Here is a 22,822-nt window from a genome sequence, read left to right on the forward strand (position 1 = left end):
CTGAAGCAACGCCCTAATAGCACCTAGAGGCTCATTAGCCTTTATTTTAAAAGTCTTTATTTTAAGAGAACGGCGGCAGGCAGGGGGTTATAAAGCATACTGTTATGTACTGCTGACATTAGCACATCGCTAATATCAGTCAGCTACATAACGTTGTTTATCATGACAGAAACCCTTTAAAACCAATCGAACATTTCTAAAGAGACCTGAAAATGGCTGTCCACTAATGGTCCCCATCCAGCCTGACAGAGCTTGTGAGGATCTGCAAAGAAGAATGGCAGAAAATCTCTGAATCCAGGTGTGCAAACCCTTCTGCATCATACCCAAGAAAACTGGAGGCTGTAATCAATGCCAAAGGTGCATCAACTAAGTACTGAGTAAAGAGTCTGAATACTTTTAGGTTGCTTTTTTTTTTTTTTTTATAAATTAGCAAAGATTTCTAACATTCTGTTTTCACATTGTCATTACGAGATATGGGATATTGAACCTACATATACCAGCCCTAAGGATGCTAATAGGACACCCTTTTGGCATCTTTTGGAAAAATTAAGCCCAATGGATACGTTTGACATGTATGCTGGGAACCGTCCCAACATAAAAGGCTAATGTACGACTTGTTGACTGAAGAGAGGGGCCCTGCACAGGTTGAAGGCACAGGATCTTATTTCCTTTGTGCTCCGTAGCTGCTTATTGATACACCCTTGAGAAATGGAAGTGTAGACTACATCCCACAGCTTTAGCTTCTTCACACCTAAATATGTTTATAGGATAAGATTGTGGACAGCATGGTGGCTCAGTGGTTAGCACCAGGTTCAAATTTGACCAAAGACAACATCTGCATGGAGTTTGAATGCCCTCCTGTGTTTGCCTGGGTTCTCCGGTTTCCTCCAAAGACATACTGATAGTGAATTTATATTGTGAGCTCCATTGGAGACAGCAAGCAATGATAATGTCTGTAAAGTGCTGCGGAATATGTCACTGCTATATAACTGAATAAAATAAATACTTTTCATATGCAAAGGACAGAGGGCCACAAAGCCTGCTACTAGCAGCAAAAAGCACGAACAGGAAATTTAAGAGGAAGAATGTAATTCTCACTCACATTATCTGTCATAAGAGAAGGGGTCATTATACCAGGGGGCCCACTGGAGAAAATCCCCCCATCCTGATCATTTCCCTTTGATCTCACACAAGCCTATAAGAGGTCCTATGCTATATGTTTCACAGTTGTTTGCAGTTCTTGCAGGTGCACATTTCTCTGTATGTGTATTCAGCCAAAACTGTCTCATGGTTGCAACATTAGTGTGCCAAAAAATAGAACTTTTTAATGAGAATCGTGCCATTTTGGGTATCACTTACTGAAAGCTCCACCAGTTTTCTTTCTTTTGATAGAAAGAGGCTACAGTGAATACTCATATAAAAATTATTGTCCCCTCACAGTAGTTATGCCCATATTGTGCGCTCTCACAGTAATTTTGCCCATTTAGTACCCCCATATAGTAGTATGCCAGCATTGTCCCCCCACAGTAGTTATGCCTACATTGTGCCCCTACATAGTAGTTATACCCTCAATGTGCCCCTACACAGCAGTTATGCCCATTATTGTGCCCCTAAGCAGTAGTTATGCTGATATTGCTTACCCCTTTCAGTGGTTATGCCCACATTGTGCTCTCATTTCATCAGTTATGCCCATATTATGCCTCCTTTTTAGTAGTTATGCCCTCATTGTGTCCAATTTTAGTAGCAATACCCACATTTTGCCCCTTTTAGTAGAAATGTCCACATTCTGCCCCTTTTAGTAGAAATGTCCACATTCTGCCCCATTTTAGTAGTAATACCCACATTGTGGCCCTCTTTTAGTAGTGCCTCCTCTATTAATAAAATAAAACTTTCCCCGTCACACATATATTGCGCTACTGGGCTGTGTAGTAGGAGCATGCAAGTCCGGGAATCAGCCTATGCTCCTCCTACACGGCCCAGCAGCACGATGTTTGTGTCACGTCGGGGAACGCTGGCAGTTGAATGGTAAAGCAGAGAGCACACAGGATTGTCCCGCCGGATCCGGGACGGTTGGGAGGTATGCCCTGGTCCTGTATCCAAATGGACAGTGTGGGTGGCTTGTTGGCACTATTCTTGTCACCCAGCTCCTAGACATGTTCTGCCACCTCTCCTTCTTAGCTATGCCCCTGCCTTTTGAAGAATACAACTGGTGCAGAAACTCGGAACAAGTATTTCTGCAAAGGGTAAATTGGTATAATGTGATACTAATAAGTGAAATGTTCTGATCTATTATATTTGTGAAACTAATAGCATTGTACGGCCATTAAGAGTTAACACCTTAGCTCCTGCTCTTAGGTTGCTAGAGCTCTTAGTCATGCTCTAGTACTTGGATCTACTACATTAGTCAATGAGGAGTCTAAGTCTAGCTGTGCTACAGTGTGCAAGCTAGGCTTGAGCTCAGAGAAACTTCACCTCTGAGATTTCTACAGCCAAGGAAGCGGCTTTACCATCAAAAGAGGAGAGGTTAGAAGGTCCAGAATCTGCAAGGCCATGCAATAGAGTCAGTCTCTTAAATCTACACCCCTAAGTCTGGGAATTAGCAGAAACATTTAACAAGAACCACATTGCATGCCTAAGGTTCTGCAGAGAGACTTTAGAGAGAGAGAAGGAAGGAATACAATTGCCAAATGTACTACTACTCCTATTCTTCACAGTAAAGAGAGACTTATTTATTAACACCAACTTGCCTGGTTACTGACTGCTCCATCATTCCTTGGCCATTACACCTACATCCACACTCTTCCCTTGCACCCACATCAACACTTCACACTAACGGCACCCCAACTACCACCAGGCACGAGTCCCAACACCAGGGAGTGGATCTCATAAAGGAAAAAGGCTCTTGGCAATAGCCAAAGACAATTACCTTTTCCAACTGGTTCGGGATCCGACTAGAGGGACTAAGGGCCAGTTCACACTACTAATTTTGAAAAACACGCTTAAAAAACCAGCGCAGAATCCACGCAGATCTGCTCCCCCAAAAACACCACATAAAAATGCCTGGACTTATATGGATCAGTTTTTTTCAGCTTTTTATTCATTTCAATAGGAGGTTCAGCGCTTATTCTGCCCCAAGATAGCACATGCTGCGTCTTTTTTTCCATGCTTCTTTTTTACACGTGTAAAAAAAGAAAAAAAAACAAGTGCTGCCTCCCATTGAAACGAATGGGAGGCTGACCTGAGGTGCTTTTTTTGAGCTGATTTTCAATCAGAATTTTTGAGTGTGAACTGGCCCTTAGGAATTTTAGTGGAAACTAAGCTGTAGAAACCAGTGTCAGGCAGCTGCTGCCAAGGCCAATAAGATAATGGGTTGCATCAAAAGGTGCATAGATGCCCGTGATGACAACATAGTCCTGCCACATGGCGTACTGTGTACAGTTCTGGGCTCCTGTAAACAAGGCAGACATAGCAGAGCTGGAGAGGGTCCAGAGGAGGGCAACTAAAGTAATAACTGGAATGGGGGGACTACAGTACCCTGAAAGATTATCTAAATTAGGGTTATTCACTTTAGAAAAAAGACGACTGAGGGGAGATCTAATTAATATGTATAAATATATCAGGGGTCAGTACAGAGATCTATCCCATCATCTATTTATCCCCAGGACTGTGACTGTGACGAGGGGATATCCTCTGCGTCTGGAGGAAAGAAGGTTTGTACACAAACATAGAAGAGGATTCTTTACGGTAAGAGCAGTGAGACTATGGAACTTTCTGCCTGAGGAGGTGGTGATGGTGAGTACAATAAAGGAATTCAAGAGGGGCCTGGATGTATTTCTGGAGTGTAATAATATTACAGGCTATAGCTACTAGAGAGGCGTCGTTGATCCAGGGAGTTATTCTGATTGCCTGATTGGAGTCGGGAAGGAATTTTTTTACCTAACATGAGGGAATTTGGCCTCTACTTCATAAGGGTATTTTGCCTCTGGATCAACTTGCAGGATAACAGGCCGAACTGGATGGACAGATGTCTTTTTTCACCCTCAGAAACTATGTTACTATGAGTGCCCCAAGGTGCTAGGCCCCATGGAGAGCCAGAGGGGAAGATTACCACTGTGACTTGTGAGTCACAACTACCACTCCCATATTCCGCTCCCTCTCTTAGGGCACTGCACTCATAAAACAACATTTTATGCAAAGGTAAAGTTTGATGTGTGACGTTATGCCCTATCCACAGAATAGGGAATAACTATTAGGTCAGTAGGATCCCCACCAGTGACGAGAATGTAGACGAGTAGAGAATGTGGAGCGGCAGGTTAGGCATGCACACTGCCCATCCATTCATCTCTATGGATGTCTCCAGAATGGATCTCCTGTAGAGATGAATGGAGCAGCAGTGTGCATGCTCAACCTGCTGCTCTGTTGATTTTAGGGGACCTTGAGGAGTACAGGATCCCCGTTCTCATCATTGGTGAGGGTCCCCAACTGTAATTTTCAATCAGCCATGAGCCTTTCTTATCAGTCCATGCTGTTAAATTTTAATAAGGTCTTGGAGCTGCACATTATCTCCACAATAGCCATGAATATTCTTCCTATTTCAGCTGTATTCTGTGGGATAAAGTGACTAATAAAGTCATTGTTCAGTAAATCACAGATACAATACTATGGTATTATCAAGTATATTTCTTAATGTACAGGGTGGGCCATTTATATGGATACACCTTAATAAAATGGTAATGGTTGGTGATATTAACTTCCTGTTTGTGGCACATTAGTATATGTGAGGGGGGAAACTTTTCAGGATGGGTGGTGACCATGGCGGCCATTTTGAAGTCGGCCATTTTGAATACAACTTTTGTTTTTTCAATAGGAAGAGGGTCATGTGACACATCAAACTTATTAGGAATTTCACAAGAAAAACAATGGTGTGCTTGGTTTTAACGTAACGTTATTCTTTCATGAGTTATTTACAAGTTTTTGACCACTTACAAAATGTGTTCAATGTGCTGCCCATTGTGTTGGATTGTCAATGCAACCCTCTTCTCCCACTCTTCACACACTGATAGCAACACCGCAGGAGAAATGCTAGCACAGGATTCCAGTATCAGTAGTTTCAGGTGCTGCACATCTCGTATCTTCACAGCATAGACGATTGCCTTCAGATGATACGAGATGTGCAGCACCTGAAACTACGGATACTGCAAGCCTGTGCTAGCATTTCTCCTGCGGTGTTGCTATCAGTGTGTGAAGAGTGGGAGAAAAGGGTTGCATTGACAATCCAACACAACGGGCAGCACATTGAACACATTTTATAAGTGGTCAGAAACTTGTAAATAACTCATGAAAGAATAAAGTTACGTTAAAACCAAGCACACCATTGTTTTTCTCGTGAAATTCCCAATAAGTTTGATGTGTCAAATGACCCTCTTCCTATTGAAAAAACAAAAGTTGGATTCAAAATGGCCGACTTCAAAATGGCCGCCATGGTCACCACCCATCTTGAAAAGTTTCCCCCCTCACATATACTAATGTGCCACAAACAGGAAGTTAATATCACCAACCATTACCATTTTATTAAAGTGTATCCATATAAATGGCCCACCCTGTAGAACTAGTGTGGAGATATTACTGAAGGGGAAATCCAATCAAATGATTACTATTAGATATTCCATCTTGCACCACCACTGGTTTTCAGAATAAAAGGGCAATACACTGATGCCAGTCCAAGGATATAAGGGGGGTTTGTGGCTTATGGCATTTATACTGCAGCACGTAGACAAGCCACCCCTTGGAATTTTAGGCTATAATGCGGTAACACCTATATTGAGGTAGCACTGGACTGTGACATCTCCTGCCCTCTTATCTCATCACATCATGATGTTAATATAGTACAATAGAGCCGCAATCAAATATGAACTGACTGCATCATAAATGACTATGATGCAGTCAGTTTTGGGTCAGGGGAGCCGCGGTCGGGCCAGGAGATCTAGCCGACACACACACACCCCATTTCCCAGGCCGATCGCGGTCGTGTGAATCAGCCCTAACACAGTAATTGCTACAGGAGCATCCCACTGGAAATTATCCACAACCCCTTCACCCCTACCTGCCTTCTTCTCCATCAACCTTAACCACCCTCCATCTCCTAACTATAATTCAACTATAAATTAGCAGAAGTTAATAACCTTTATACTGTTTTAGGGCCGCGTTCACAATGACAGACATTTATACATCTATCTGCATTGTTCTGCCAGTTAGTGCTGGCTCCATCATATCACGGACACAAATAAACCCACTGACTATAATTGAATTTGTTGGGTTTTTATCAAATGTTCCATCATTTTAGTAAATAAAGTAGCGCAGCACACTATGCTTTTGTCCCATATTTTTACAAAATCGGCAACAGAGCCCTCTTCATATCATAAAACAGTGCTCTCTCTTTATGTATGTTTATACTTCTTTATTCACACCCATTGCTAACTGGTGCATAAAATCGAGCTTCATGCAATTACCATAGAGAAACGGTATCTGTTGAAGATTTCATACTGGAAGCTCGGTGACTTTTAATGTGGTCAGTTTAGTAAATGTCTACCTGGCTACTGGTACCCAGGTTAAAGGGTTACTATTATAAAAATGTAAAATACAAACAATGAAGAGCAAATTGTCTGTCCTTATCCACAGCTGCAGTGACCCAGAGGATCACTGCCAAAGGGTTAAAGTCATCAAGTATCACTGCAAAGAGCTAATGTTGTGATTTATGGTTAAAGTATTCTTTTCTGTATGCACTATGTATTCTAGATGGTTGTCTATGGGCAGCAAATAGTTAAATCTGCCAGTCTTAAGTTCCCAGGGTGATGAGCTTGTTCTGTCCCCTGATTAGAGAGTTCCTAGCAAGCTAGAGTGAGGAGATAACTAGTGAGAGTTCCTGATAAAGAGGTCTAGTCCTGGGAACCTTCATCCTTGAGACTGAAATCTGCCAGAGAGACAACAGAGCCTAAAGACAACCCCTGAGAGAAAGAGAAAAGGCATTTCTTGAGAACCATTTTCAAGGGCGTGCTCAGAAAGACATTAGGTAAACACTTGTACAGTCAGGTCCATAAATATTAGGACATCAACATAATTATAACATTTTTGGCTCTATACACCACCACAATGGATTTGAAATGAAACAAACAAGATGTGCTTTAACTGAAGACTGTCAGCTTTAATTTGAGGGTATTTACATCCAAATCAGGTGAACGGTGTAGGAATTACAACAGTTTGCATATGTGCCTCCCACTTGTTAAGGGACCAAAAGTAATGGGACAGGATAATAATCATAAATCAAACTTTCACTTTTTAATACTTGGTTGCAAATCCTTTACAGTCAATTACAGCCTGAAGTCTGGAACGCATAGACATCACCAGACGCTGGGTTTCCTCCATAGTGATGCTCTGCCAGGCCTCTACTGCAACTGTCTCAGTTCCTGCTTGTTCTTGGAGCATTTTCCCTTCAGTTTTGTCTTCAGCAAGTGAAATGCATGCTCAATCGGATTCAGGTCAGATGATTGACTTGGCCATAGCATAACATTCCACTACTTTCCCTTAAAAAAAACTCTTTGGTTACTCTTTGGGTCATTGTCCATCATTGTCCATCTGCACTGTGAAGCGCCGTCCAATGAGTTCTGAAGCATTTGGCTGAATATGAGCAGATAATAGAATTCATCCTGCTGCTTTTGTCAGCAGTAACATCATCAATAAATACAAGAGAACCAGTTCCATTGGCAGCCATACATGCCCACGCCATGACACTACCACCACCATGCTTCACTGATGAGGTGGTATGCTTAGGATCATGAGCAGTTCCTTTCCTTCTCCATACTCTTCTCTTCCCATCACTCTGGTACAAGTTGATCTTGGTCTCACCTGTCCATAGGATGTTGTTCCAGAACTGTGAAGGCTTTTTTAGATGTCGTTTGGTAAACTCTAACCTGGCCTTCCTGTTTTTGAGGCTCACTAATGGTTTACATCTTGTGGTGAACCCTCTGTATTCACTCTGGTGAAGTCTTCTCTTGATTGTTGACTTTGACACACATACACCTACCTGCTGGAGAGTGTTCTTGATCTGGCCAACTGTTGTGAAGGGTGTTTTCTTCACCAGGGAAAGAATTCTTCGGTCATCCACCACAGTTGTTTTCCATAGTCTTCTGGGTCTTTTGGTGTTGCTGAGCTCACCGGTGCGTTCCTTCTTTTTAAGAATGGTCCAAACAGTTGTTGTGGCAACGCCTAATGTTTTTGCTATCTATCTGATGTTTTTTTTTTTTTTCAGCCTAATGATGGCTTGCTTCACTGATAGTGACAGCTCTTTGGATCCCATCTTGAGAGTTGACAGCAACAGATTCCAAATGCAAATAGCACACTTGAAATGAACTCTGGACCTTTTATCTGCTCATAGTAATTAGGATAATGAGGGAATAATACACACCTGGCCATGGAACAGCTGAGAAGCCAATTGTCCCATTACTTTTGGTCCTTTAACAAGTGGGAGGCACATATGCAAACTGTTGTAATTCCTACACCGTTCACCTGATTTGGATGTAAATACCCTCAAATTAAAGCTGACGGTCTGCAGTTAAAGCACATCTTGTTAGTTTCATTTCAAATCCATTGTGGTGGTGTATAGAGCAGTCCACACTGTTGTGAGCTAGGCGAGTGCGCTTATCGCTCACGATCCCCCCTGCTGAGATGAACGTCCTTTCGGACAGGACACTCGACGAGGGGCAAGCCAAGAGTTCCATGGCAAATTGTGCCAGCTCTGGCCACAGGTCAAGCCTGCATACTCAGTAGTCCAGGGGTTCCTCGCTTCTTAGAGCGTGCACATTGGCCGTTAACCTGATGTAGTCGGACACCTGTCGGTGTAGGCGTTCCCTGAGGCTGGATTGGGCGGCTGTCGATGGGTTGGCTGCAAGAATTATCTCCTATCCGAAGTAACCAACAGATCTTCAAACTGCCCTCTTCTTGCAGGCACGGTAGGATTGGTACCCGCACCTGTTTCGCTGTGGGTGTAAATTCCTCTGCCAGTGCCCGCAACAGCAGAATGCAGCATTTCTCGCAACAAGGCCTGGGAATGCTGCATTCTGCCAGCCCTCTGTGATGCTGGTAACATGTCCGCCATTTTGTGTTTGTACTGGGGGTCTAAGTACGTTGCCACCCAGTACTGGTCCTTGCCCTTTATGCTTTTTATACAGGGGTCCCTCTTCAAACACTGGAGCATGAAGGCCCCCATTTGCACTAAATTGGAAGGGGTGGAATGCTCTTGCTCCTGTTTATCGCCCAGGAGAATGTTGTCCTTGGTCTCCTCCCCCCAGCCACGTACAACACCAGGGATCCCTGAAAAGTTTAAAGTGCCCCTCAAAGCCTGCTCTTCTTGCTACTCCTCCTCCTTCCCCAGCCACCATCCTCCTCTGACTCCTCTTCAGACTCCTGCTGATTTGTCTTAGATGGAGTAGCCCCCCCGGGAATTCATTCAGCATTGCGACTTCCTCATCTTCCAGCTCCTGCTCCTCGACGGCTTGATCAATGACACAACGCAATGCATGCTCCAGAAAGAAGTCATAAGGTACGATGTCACTGATGGCGCCCTGGCTGCGACTGACCAGTTTGATGATCTCATCAAATTGCCGTAGAAGTATGCATGCGTCGCACATGAGCAGCCACTGGCGCGGTGAAAAGAAGCAAAGCTCCCCAGAACCTGTCCTGCTGCAGAGTTCGTACAGGTAGTCGCTAAAGGCAGGTTGTAGCAGAAAGCATATACAAGGTGGAGTTCCAGCGCGTCGGGATGTCACAAATCAGACGTCTGATGGGCAGGTGGTGTCGCCGCTGAACGTCAGCAAGGCGAGCCATGGCCGTGTAAGATCTTCTAAAATGGCCAGAGATTTTCCTGGCCTGCCGCAAGACGTCCTGGACCCTGGGGCATTTGGCAAGAATCGCTGCACAACTAAGTTCAGGACATGTGCCATGCACGGCATGTGTGTAATTTTGCCCTGTTTCAGCGGGCTCAGCAGATTGGCACCGTTATCGCACACCACTTTACCAATTATCAAATTGAGCGGGGTTAGCCAGTGATCAGCCTGTGACCGCAGAGCTGAAAGCAGTGCAGGACCAGTGTGGCTCTTGGCTTCCAGGCACAACAGCCGCAGCACAGCATGGCAACGCAGCACACCTGGGACGTCAAATTGGTTCTGGGGAGCTTGGGGGGCGCAGCGGAAGAGACCGTAGCAGTGGAAAAGGAGGAGTTAGTCGAGGAGGAGATGGAGGATGGAGTAGGAGGAGGAGAAGAAGAGGCAGGCTTGCATGCAATCCTTGGCGGTAACACCAAATCCACACGGGAGCCACGAGTTACATGCTTGACGGTCGTCAGAAGGGTCACCCAGTGGGCAGTAAAAGTTATGTACCTTCCCTGCCCGTGTTTACTAGACCACTAGTCTGTGGTCAGATGTATCTTGGCACCGACACTGTGTGATATTCAATTGCCGCTGAACGTGGCCATATAGCTCTGGGATGCCCTTCTGGGAGAAATATTTCCTTTCGGGAACCTTCCATTGCGGTGTGCCAATGGCCACAAATTTTCTAAAGGCCTCCGAGTCCACTAGTTTATATGGCACTAGTTGGCGGGCTAGCAGTTCCGACAAGCCAGCGGTCAGCCATTGGGCAAGAGGGTTATCCGGTGTCATCAAATTTTTATGCTCGAATATTTGGGTCACGGAAGCCTGCCTTGTGCCAGATGAATGCAACGACGGCACGGTGGAAGGTGGAGTGGAGGACAAATGGGAGGAGAGAGGAGAAGGAGAAGAGGCAGGACGTGGAGAGCCGGGAGTGTGGCTTTGTGGGTTATGACGTCGTTGCTCCCAATGGGCTCGGTGATGGGAGGCCAGGTGCCTTCTTACGGCGGTCGTCCCTAGGTGAGTGTTGGGCTTACCGCGACTTATGCGTTGACAGCACAGGCTGCAGATGGCAACACTATTGTCAGCAGCTGACACGTTAACAAAAAAGCCCACACTGCGGAGCTATGTGCCGGTGTCCTGGGAGCACCAGAAGTGACTGTGCATGGTGGATGGCTCACTCCAGATACATTTGCAGTCTGCTTTTTGTCTACTGTGCCCTGCGAGCTCTGCCTGCTTCTCCTCCTTCTCCTCCCTCTCTGCTGCTCTGCCTCTCCCTCTGAACTCCCCTCCTCTTTTTCTCTTGTGGGCACCCACATGACGTCCATCGACATGTCATCATCGTCACCTTCACCACAACTGACATTTGAGATCTCGGAGTAGGCAGCAACAGCAGCGACCTCTGTCCTTGGGCTGATCTGGGTACTGTCGTCAGACCGCTCGGTGGCGGCTGTTGCTACCTCCTCTTCCTCATCCGATGTCAAGAATGGCTGCGCATCGGTAAGGTCTAGGAATAGATGGGAAAATAATTCCTCTGACTCGAGTAGAGGGGCTATGGTGGTGGTGGTGTATTTGGCGGTGCACACAGCAGAGAGTGAGGAGGGTGCAGATACAGAGGATAAGGAGGGTGCAGAAGCGGAAGGCTGAGTGAGCCACTTAACCAACTCTGGTGCGCCCTTTGAAGTAATCGCATGCGCCTTCTCCAACTTCCCACTTAGGCTCCGGCCTGGTGCACCTGCCCGACCCCTACCACCCCTGCGGAACGGCCTGCCTCTTCGTCTGCCTGTCATTTTCAAAATGACCCTGTGCCTAAGTCCCTAGAGAAGAGCAGTATTTGTGGAAGCAGGTATATCGCAGGCCTCAATCAATATTTGGTGGAAACAGGTATATCGAACCCCTTAATCAGTATTTTGTGTAAGCAGGTAAAACGCAGGCCTTAATCAATATTCTGTGGAAGCAAATGCCAAAGGCAGCCTATGGTATGCATGGGCTACGGGGCATGTTGAGAAAAATGATGCTTGGGCTTAATTAGCAATAAGTAGTTGTGGAAATGGAAAGTATCTGGTAGAAGTAGCACCACAGATTAACAAACTGGGCCGTGGAGCTGTGTGACAGTAGGGATAAGGACATTGGGTACATTAATACGTGCAAGCCCTGTGACTGTAGAACTATGTACTGGTAAAAATTGTGAACTTGTATGCTGTAGGAAAGTGCACAAGAGTTATAAACTGTTATGGCTGTGTGTGAACAGCTCTTTTTGGGTTATACATTGCTGTACATGACTCACTCCTCTATTTAAAGAGATAGCAAGCTCAACTTTCATCAATAAGAAGCTTTCTGTGCTTTTCAACAATAGATAGAATATGTATATTCATATACTTGTTAACAGACCGTAGATGAAATATCATTATGTATGGGAACAAACAGACAGCATCAATCACAGCAGTAACCTTCTGGATCTAAGCCTCAAACAGGAGACTGGTCTTCCTTGGCAAAGATGGTCATTAAGGGCCATTAATCTGTGAGGTTACGGCTATATGTGCAGGTTTTTTTGGAAGCTAAAAACAAGAGTGACTCATAACAGGAAAGAACGTATTAAGGACAGGTACAACTTCTTGAATCCACTCCTGGTTTTGGCTTCAAAAACTGCATTATAAAACCTACATGTGTGGCCGTACCCTCCGTGTTAAAAAGTACCATTAAGAGCCTGTGGTCTAAAACTACTAAGAATGTTTTTCAGTACTAGTAGCATAAATGCTAAAATTCTGAAGATCACAAAACTCAGGTTTTCTGAGAGATGCTATGTTAGAGCATCTCAACGGAAATAAGCAAATAACGCCATATCAGCATGGCTTCGTGAGGGATCGGTCATGCCAAACTAATTTATTAATGTTTCTATGAGGAGGTATATTCTAGACTTGACAGTGGCGAATCAATGGATGTCGTATATCTGGACTTCTCCAAAGCATTTGACCATGTACCACATAAAAGGTTAGTATATAAAATGAGAATGCTCGGACTGGGAGAAAACGTCTGTATGTGGGTAAGTAACTGGCTCCATGATAGAAAACAGAGGGTGGTTATTAACAGTACACACTCAGATTGTTTGTGTACAGTGTAATACAAACGTTTTTTTTTTTTAGAGATGTCCGCTGTAATGGAGACATCTTGTTTCTTAAATTATATGCAACGTTTTCTGACACTTGTACTCAGATTCTTCAGACTGTGTCACTGTATATTCATATATGTCCTGGAAGTTTCTTGTTCGGAAATACCTCAAGATTTACAATCGTTTGTATTGGGTTACTGCTACCATATCTCATTACTTCAATAAAAACTGATTGAACCATAAATAGAGGACTTCTGTCAAAAAAAAATATATACAAAGTGTTTGTTGCCCATAGCAACTAATCAGAGCTTGGATTTCATTTCTTAAACTGCTCTGGTAAAATAAAAGTTCTGGTGTGACTGTTTTTTATTGGCAACAAACAGTTTTGAGAAATCTGCTCCACTTAAGTACAGTTTTGATTCAAAACAACACATTTATTAGAATAGTCCTTGACAGGAGATGAGAGGCAGGCTGAGAAGCTATGCTGAAGTGGTTGAATTGGTTATACCACAGCCGATCAGAGAAGATTTCAATCGCTGGCAGCACAGCTTGGCTTTTACATATTAGTAGGATGATTATGGTGCACTCTTCTTACAGTAAGTACTGCCCTAAGTACCACATGTAAATATACAGTATTCTAGTAAAATATTTGTGCCAACCCAATTGTGTTACCTATCATCCAGTTCCTTGCTTTTTCCATTTAGGTTGTTAAAGGGTCACAGAATTTTCTGAAAACATTTGATATGTTGGAGCGACATATCAAAAGATTGGTGAGAGTCTGAGTACTGAGACCTCCACTGATCCCTAGAACAAGTAGAGAGAAATGCTCACATATCGTGAGGAGAGGAATTGAGAAAGACTCAATAGAAAGTCTATAGACCTGTCTTGCTTCCATCTCCTGCACTAGGAGGAAGAAAGGGATATACAAAGGCTTCTCTCTCCACATTCTAGTGATCGTCGGGGTCTCAGCACCCAGACCACCACCGATAAAAACCTTTGATGTGTCTCTATGACATATCAAAAATGTTCTGAAAAGGCTCAGTGACCCTTTAAAATATAGCAAACATCATTCCAAATAAGCAATAATACAGTATATCCAATTATCCTAATATAATTGTCCATATAGATCAGCAATTATCCTGGAAATTAGGTTTGTCTGATTCTATGATTTTACACGTGCAACTTTACTATGCATTGTGTGTCTTATACTTCTTCATAACTTGCTAATATGAACTGTAGTAAAAATCACTTCTTAGGGACATCTGCTCAGGGTTTCAGGCTTTTATGTCTAAGGCCTCTTGTTGCGGGAAAATGTGCGGGTGCGTTGCGGGAACACCCGCGATTTTTCCGCGCGAGTGCAAAACATTGTAATGCGTTTTGCACTCGCGCGAGAAAAATCACGCATGTTTGGTACCCAAACCCGAACTTTTTCACAGAAGTCTGGGTTTGGGATCGGTGTTCTGTAGATTGTATTATTTTCCCTTATAACATGGTTATAAGGGAAAATAATAGCATTCTGAATACAGAATGCATAGTAAAACAGTGCTGGAGGGGTTAAAAAAATAAATAAAATAATTTAACTCACCTTAGTCCACTTGATCGCGGCCCGGCATCTCCTTCTGTCTCCTTTGTTGAATAGGACCTGTGGTGAGCATTAATTACAGGAACAGGACCTTTGATGACGTCACTCCGGTCATCACATGGTACGTCACATGATCTTTTACCATGGTGATTCACCATGCTACCCTTAGGCCCCTTTCACACTCGGAATACTCGCCCTTGTGAAAGGGGCCTAAGGGTACTTTCACACTAGCGTTATTCTTTAGCGGTATTGAAATCCGGTAAAGGGTCTCAATACCTGAAAAAAACGCATCAGTTTTGTCCTAATGCATTCTGAATGAAAAGCAATTCGTTCAGTATGCACCAGGATGTCTTCCGTTCCGTCCCATTTACGGTATTTGATGCTGCGGTATTTTTTCCGGCCAAAATCCCGGAACAATACCGCACTTGCCGGATCCAGCATTAATTTCCATAGCGATGTATTAATGCCAAATCTGGTACCAAGTGTTCTTTAACTTTCCGCATCGCCAGATTCGGCTTTCCGGTGTGTGCATGCGCCGGAATATAGGAGGAGCTAGGTTTGCTTTTGATCTTTGAAAAAATTTAAATACCGGATCCATTATTCCGGATGATACCGGATGAGATGGATCCAGTATATCACCGGATCCATCTAACGGATCCAGAAAACAAGGATATCCGTTTGCATACAGTTTGCCGGATTCGGCAGGCAGTTCCAACAACGCTAGTGGGAAAGTACCCTAAGCCATTTCTCAAAAACACATGAAAGACATAACAGGCTATTGATGCTCACCAGGCAAAGAACAGAGCCATGTAAATAAACATTTACATCAGCCCTGTCACCGCCCCAACCCTACGACTTTTGGCACTGTGGGGTCATTTACAAAAGAAAATACACCACTTTTGTGGTGTATATCTGGCACAGATTCTGTTGCATGCCATGTTGCGGCAGAATCTGCAACTTCTTCCCTGCTTCCCTGGGCATGGAAGGGGACGGGGCGGCAGGCCTATCTCATTCATCATTTCTGGTTTAGGTGTAGAAAATGGTCTAAATTTAAGACAGCTTTCCTGCTTTAGAAGCGGTGGTGGATACATCAAAGTTACGCCGGCGCCCCTACATAACTTCGCCGATCCACCGGCAGCGCAGGGGCATATTAAGTCGCCGGTCTTAATAAATGTGCCCCTGTATCTATATTTCAAAGTGTGAAGTATGCTTGTTACTAAATCCTTTTTATACCAGAAGACCCTCTATACGGGTTCAGTAGACATTATAACCTTGCATATTACACTGCTGAGATAGAAGAAGACATCAGCTGAATGAAGTACCTGGGAGCAGAGATTGCATATAGATACAGGTTTGGATTTGACAGCCTGCTATAAAGCCACCTGTGGTCTGGCTGTGTAATCAGATTAAAGTAACAGTCATAGCCAAGGCAATAAACTCATTGTTAAATGACCAGTTTAACTTTCATACAAAGTTAATGCTAATTTAATGAAGGGTGGGAATGTGGGCTAAAGATAAGCTGTACTTAAAATGACTTTCCTTGCTCTTGTAGAAAGTGATCACATCCCAGGGTCTAGAAGCTAATGTCAGGATTATAAATGTAAAATTTTCAGGTCAACTTTTCATTCTCTGCTTTCCGGCTCCTGAGGGCTGTCTTTCTCTCGTAACGTCCCAAAAGTCACCACACGTCCTGTTGTATTCCGAGAATCCCATTCACCCTACCAAATGAAAGGCAGCACATTCCCACATGCTACCCAAATACCCTAAGGCAGGAACTATCTGGATGACTTCATAACTGTCTGTGGCCTCAATGACCCAAACCTAGGGTGGGTCAAGACCTAATCCATCATCATCATCATCCATCTCTCCTTTTCCTCTTTCGGAAAAGGTTTAATAGGATCAAACACCTTTTAATATTGTCTACTTTTTCAAATACTCGTGTAAAGGTCTCCTGAATGTACATGATTTCATTGTCTAATGGGATGGAGATTAATTACAGCCAGCTAATTGTATGTAGGATTATGTGGCAGCTCCTTCACACCAAGCTTGCTGACTCTTGACAGGTTAGGCTCTGATGCAAAAATATGTAAAATGCTGTCTACATTTTTCAACTGGCTTTTATAGATCGTTGCAAAACATGTGAATTGTCCTTAGCTGTCATCCACTGGAAGATGACAACAATGAATGCAATGAATAGTTGTGATCTGTTGCAGTTTTTCATCCATTGTCCTAATGCATGCCTCAGAGTGAGGGATTTTTGGTCTCCAGAAATGACAATGAAGGTGGCAATTCAAATCCAATGAATATTAATGGTATCTGTCATAACGTCAATTTCCATAGATGTATCAGTAATAAAATTAATATCACAATGATCCAAGAAACAGATAGGTGAGAACAGAGGCTTAATGCTATCAGATTTGCATCGATGTGTAAAAGAAAATGATGAGCCTCTGCAGCAGAAGTCACGGGGAGCAGTCTTTGTCTGTATAACTGCTGCAGTTATTTATATTGTTACCACATTGTGTATGCTGCCCTAAGCCTCGTGGTTTGCTGTGGCAATGCTGACATACTGTGTCACATTAGTGAACGGTGAATGGTTATATCGGCAATTTGTGCCCTTGGAAATAATACAATACTACATGTTCAGGATGTGTCACTTTCAAAATGCATCAAAAACTACAAAAATTATATGGCATTCCCGCCTTAAAGGGATTGCCCAGCTTTGGGACACTTTTTAAATGTTGAAAAAAATCCTACTTCCCACTGTTCTGGACCAGCTTCCCACCTCCCCTCATCAGTCTTCTGGTGCTCTGGGTCACATGCCGCTTGGGGACACGCAGGGGTGGGAGTCAAATTTTTAACAACAAGTTCCCTACTCAAAGGCGGACACGCGGCGTCACAACACATGTTTACATATCCGTACACCATATATATGCAACACACATAAATACACCATATATACACTACACACACATAACCACTCAACTTTTAAAAAGCCTAAAAAGCTAAACTATGGAATGGAAGCGCTCGTCTCCAGCTGCCGCCGCCAGAGCGCCGGTTGGGGAACCTAGAGAACCTGAGGGAACCGGCTGAATCCCATGCCTGGGGACACATCGCTTCTGAGGACAGTCATGGTTGCACTATATGACCCCTTACTTCTGGAAGTTTACAGGACAGGGACTGGAAGACTGCTGAAGGGAGCCAGGGAGGCAGAATGGAGAGGCAGGGAGCAGATGAGTATATATATATATATTTTTTTTAACAGGTACAAAATGCTGCTCGGCATAGCTTAAAGTGTCCCAAAGCTGGACAGTCCCTTTAATAACAAATCTAACAAAATCTATAAAAACTGTTAAAAAAAACTTCACTAAACTCTACTAAATTTGCATAAAACATTGCTGTGATGTACCAAATTAATTTGGATCAATAAACTGCATTGTGGTTTGCTGCCATATATAGGAGCATATCTTTATTTGTGGCCCCCTGGTGGAGAGGAAGGGTGCTGTGGCCAATAGTATATATAGAATCACCCAAAATTATTATCTAGCAGTTAAATCCAGATAGTATCACATCTCCTTTTTATCTAATCAGTTTTTATTTTCTGATTGCAAATTTTTGAGTTCTATTTCCTTGTGAGGAATAGGACCTTTGATGACGTGACTACGCTCATCACATGGTCCGTCACATGATCCATCACTATGGTGATGGATCATGTGACGGACCATGTGATGAACGTAGTGACGTCATCAAAGGTCCTATTCCTCACAAAAGAAGACAGAAGAGATGACGGCTGCGCGAACAAGTGGATTAAGGTGAGTTAAATTATTTTTATTTTATTTTTAACCCCTCCAGCCCTATTGTACTATGCATTCAAAATGCTATTATTTTCCCTTATAACCATGTTATAAGGGAAAATAATAATGATCGGGTCCCCATCCCGATCGTCACCTAGCAACCGTGCGTGAAAATCGCACCACATACGCACTTGCTTGCGGATGCTTGCGATTTTCACGCAACCCCATTCATTTCTATGGGGCCTGCGTTACGTGAAAAACGCACAAAGAGGAGCATGCTGCGATTTTCACGCAACGCACAAGTGATGCATGAAAATCACCGCTCATGTGCACAGCCCCATAGAAATGAATGGGTCCGGATTCAGTGCGGGTGCAATGCGTTCACCTCACGCATTGCACCCGTGCGGAAATCTCGCCCGTGTGAAAGGGGCCTTATAGTTTTTGTTTAAATATAAATGTTGACATGGAATTAAAAATAACATCACCAAAAAGTCTTCAAATGGGGTTGTCTCACTTCAGCAAATAGCATTCATTTTTCCATCACATCACACGTCTTCATGTCTATGTCCACCCTGCAATCCAGCAGCGGTGGTCGTGCTTGCACACAATAGGAAAAATGCACGAGCCTAGGTGCCCTCCCACGGTCCTGGCCACCAGAGAGGCTGGAACTTTTTCCTATAGGGAGCAAGCATGGCCACCGCTACTGGATTGCAGGGTGGTCATAACCATGAAAACGAGCTGTGTATAATGTGATAGAAAAATGAATCCAGCTAGCAAAGGAGGCAATATGGATAATCACAATACATTAGTAAGTGCCTTGTATTAACTTTCTCTACATAATAAATGCCACTCGCTGAAGAGAGTCCACCCCTAAAAAATATGTTAAATGTAAAAACGTGATTTAAACAATAGGTCTTTTTCTGATTTCACATTCTCTTTAGGCCTCATGCACACGACCGTTGTTCTGGTCCGCATCCGAGCTGCAGTTTTTCCGGCTCGGGTGCGGACCCATTCCCTTCAATGGGGCCGCAAAGGATGCGGACGGCACCCCGTGTGCTGTCCGCATCCGTTGCTCCGTTCCGTGGCCCCGCAAAAAAAAATTACACGTCCCATTCTTGTCCGTTAGGCATTTCTACAATGGGCCGCCTGTTCCGTTCCGCAAATTGCGGATCGCAAAAAACAGAATGGTCGTGTGCATGAGGCCTTAAAGGGGTTGTCCCACAAAAAATATTCTACAATTTTCAAACCAGCTCCTGGATCTGAATACTTTTGTAATTGAATGTAAGTAAAAAATGTTGTCACTGAGGTATTCAGAAATGTATCTGTACAGCGCCACCTGCTCTTTGTTCTTTTTCTTATTTCTTTGACCTGCTCACTGAGATGGCCGCACATGCTCAGTTTCATCCTTCAACTGCCTCCTGAGCTGTGATAGGAAGAGCACGGACACGCCCCCTGAGCTGCAGCAAAAAAGACACTCCCCTTGATTTGTCAGCTTGATATAAATCTAGCAGAGTAATTAATATGGATATATCTGGATCCATGTGAGGTACAGGGCTGGATTCAGCTTTGTTAATAAGAGGTTGTCATGTACTGTATGATATCTGATTTTAATTTTTTTACAATATTCATGGGAGAACCCCTTTTAATAGTCATCTTTTTTTTAACTTAAAGGGAACCATGAGGATTTGAGAAACCACCACCAACCTCTTATCCAGCGTGGTAACAGGTACACAATGATAACCTTCTACAGAATACTAAGACAGATTCGGCATATAAAATAACTTTAACCTCTGTAAGTAGTCATGATGGTGGAGCCGCACCTCAGAAGGTTGGTCTCCCTCCTCACTTGATTGACGCCCCACAGGTATGTTACTACAGACCAGCTTCAGCAGCAGTGGGCGCTTGCATAGTGCATAGATGAAGTCAAGGACAGTACACCTTCCTTGACTGCCCATGCTTGTGTTACTGGATAAGGTGTGGATGGCCGCTTGTAGGCCTAAATCCTTATGGCAGGTTCCTCTAAATTTAAGTTTTACATTTATATATTAAGTTAGCCAATTACATGATTAGCAATTTCATTATATATATTTTTTTAATCACTGCAAAATCCCGGCATCGTATACTGCAGCCTGAATCTGGACAGACAGACTGTCACCGTGTGTTAATGGCCATAGCTGCGGACAGCACCTGCAGGAAGGAGACCAGCAATATATTACCTGACAGGTGCCATACTGACTCCAGAATCATTTCCCACCTGTCAAAGGAGCAACTGCAATTCTAACATTATATAAGAAAACTGCTCATAATAATATCCTTAACATAATATACTTGATTCCAATGCAAAGCTATAAAATGATTTTACCAACAAGACCGTATTAGCGAGAAATCTATTTTGCTGTCATCCTTCGGCTGAAAAAGAGGTTAAATCCTTATAGGTCATAGACTCCACTCTGGGTATACATATCCCAGGCGTCACCAAGCGCTGGGTGCTACAATCTAAATTGAACGCAGTGGTCCCTTCTGCAGGTGTGCTAACAGTAGCCTGAAGCTTTTGTGCTGTTGTAATACCCTGCATGACCACTAAGGGCAGCAGACAGGGTGGATCTGACATTTGTTCCTAAATCCATTCCATCTCTGTCCTTTTTAACCCTTTATGTAGGAAGCTATCCAGATATAGAAACTCCAAAGTTGCCAAAACTGTGCTCTTCAAATGAGTCAAATTTCATTGGAAGGTCCTAATTTGGCATCTTGCAAATTTGACACACGTGTTGCATTTCAACCTTCTAATAAATGTCCTTTATTTACAATGAAATGTTACATTGCTCCTAATCCAGCATCCCATATATGATAGAAGCAACCAGCCTTTCTTATTATACGCCCTTTTTTTGTTTTGTTTTTTTTGGGGGGGGAAGCCATTTTATTTCAAAAATGCAATCTTGAGAACATGGTTTAAAGGAATAATCAATACTTGAATTGTCTCTGGTCGTCACCATGATTCCGTTAGTAGAAGTGAATTAATAAATCCACGATAATCCTAATTAGGTGGGATTATCATACTCTTTGCTCTGGCACAAAAGAAGCTCTGCATTTCTTAGCAGAATGGATTAAACACGCCTCACATGGTCCAGATAGAGAGTAGCCAGTAGGATGTACCATGTATTTCTCTACACATGTCATCGCTGTGCAGGAAGCGCACATGCACGCTGCACCTAGATCCCTATCTGTACAAAGAGGGACCATGCACATTTACAAGCACGTAGATCAATGGGAACAGACCCCATGAGGCTCATTATCTTCAGCCAAGGATGCAAACAATATGATCTCATTGACAGCGTTTTCCTTAAATTCATTTGTTAACATTGTGGCATGTCGTGGGTTAATACACTGCTGTTATCCTTTTTTTTTTTGGTTAACATGAAGCATGCCATGCTGCCCGCTGTGCGTCCCTTTGCACATTATTTATTGCCATTTGGCACAATTCCCTGCTGCTGGGAGACTTGTTGACACAGCCATGTGCTCCAGTACTAGACAGTGCTACACACCCGGATGGTAGACAATGCTCTGCCCATCCGCCAAACACTGCAAAAAGATGTTATGATGGGGCTGTCATGGCAACAGGACACCAAGGATCGCCAAGTCTTTTTTTTTTAAGGGAGGGGGTCTTTCACTGCAAGGTTCTGCAGAGCAATGTGGCATTGAGAGGTCCATGGCTACTCGGTACAGGGGGCTGATACAATACAATGCCTAGGATGGATTTGGGTGTGTGAGATAGAACCCATGTGAACGAATAAGACAATGCTACCACAATAACAGACAGTGGGGAGTCTGGGGAGATTTGGGGAGTTCACCCGACGAAACTTTATCAGCACAAATATACAATAATATCTAGATATTGCATCGGTACACAACAAAGAGCACCTATCTCCCCATGCAACGAAGGGTGAGTATGAGTGTCAGGAGCTGTGCACAGGCATCCCTATCCTCTTGACCATGCCTAGGTGCCCCTCTTGTATGCTCTTGGGTTCAGGTGCTTAATATTTCTTGGCTGCAGCAATGGTCACCATGTGACTTTCCATACGCTTCCTTAAAACAAGTGCATGGAGCAATTCATTTACTCACCAAGGATGGATAGGATCAGTGCTAGTGACAATCCAAAGCACCACAAGCAGCCTCCACAAGCCATAGTATCACTTTGTAGGGTTCCAAAAATAAAAAAAATAAAATAAAGAAATCGCCCAAAATGCCGCAAGCGAAAAAAGCAGTCTGGAGAGTGCAGCTGCACAAAGCAATCCAGCCAGACAGTAAGTCTCAGTCACTCCTCACTGGGACAATTGGAGCACGTTTGCACCATTTTGCAGATGCATTTAAAAAAAAAAATTGTCAGCATCCCCTTTGCTCCAGCAGACCATCCACATGAGTG

General features: G+C 43.6%; 1 protein-coding gene across 1 annotated transcript in view; it reads right to left on the reverse strand.

Annotated features, from left to right (window-relative positions):
• IGDCC3 (immunoglobulin superfamily DCC subclass member 3) overlaps positions 1-22,591 on the reverse strand; it is a 127,194-nt gene extending 104,603 nt beyond the window's left edge. Inside the window, exon 1 of the mRNA XM_040415620.1 lies at positions 22,522-22,591. Coding sequence (XP_040271554.1) covers positions 22,522-22,585 — 64 coding nt within the window. The 5' untranslated portion in view covers positions 22,586-22,591. The remainder of the gene's footprint in view (positions 1-22,521) is intronic.
• Positions 22,592-22,822: the final 231 nt, after the last annotated feature.

The sequence above is a fragment of the Bufo bufo genome, chromosome 1 (assembly GCF_905171765.1).
Source record: "Bufo bufo chromosome 1, aBufBuf1.1, whole genome shotgun sequence".
NCBI lineage: Eukaryota > Metazoa > Chordata > Amphibia > Anura > Bufonidae > Bufo > Bufo bufo.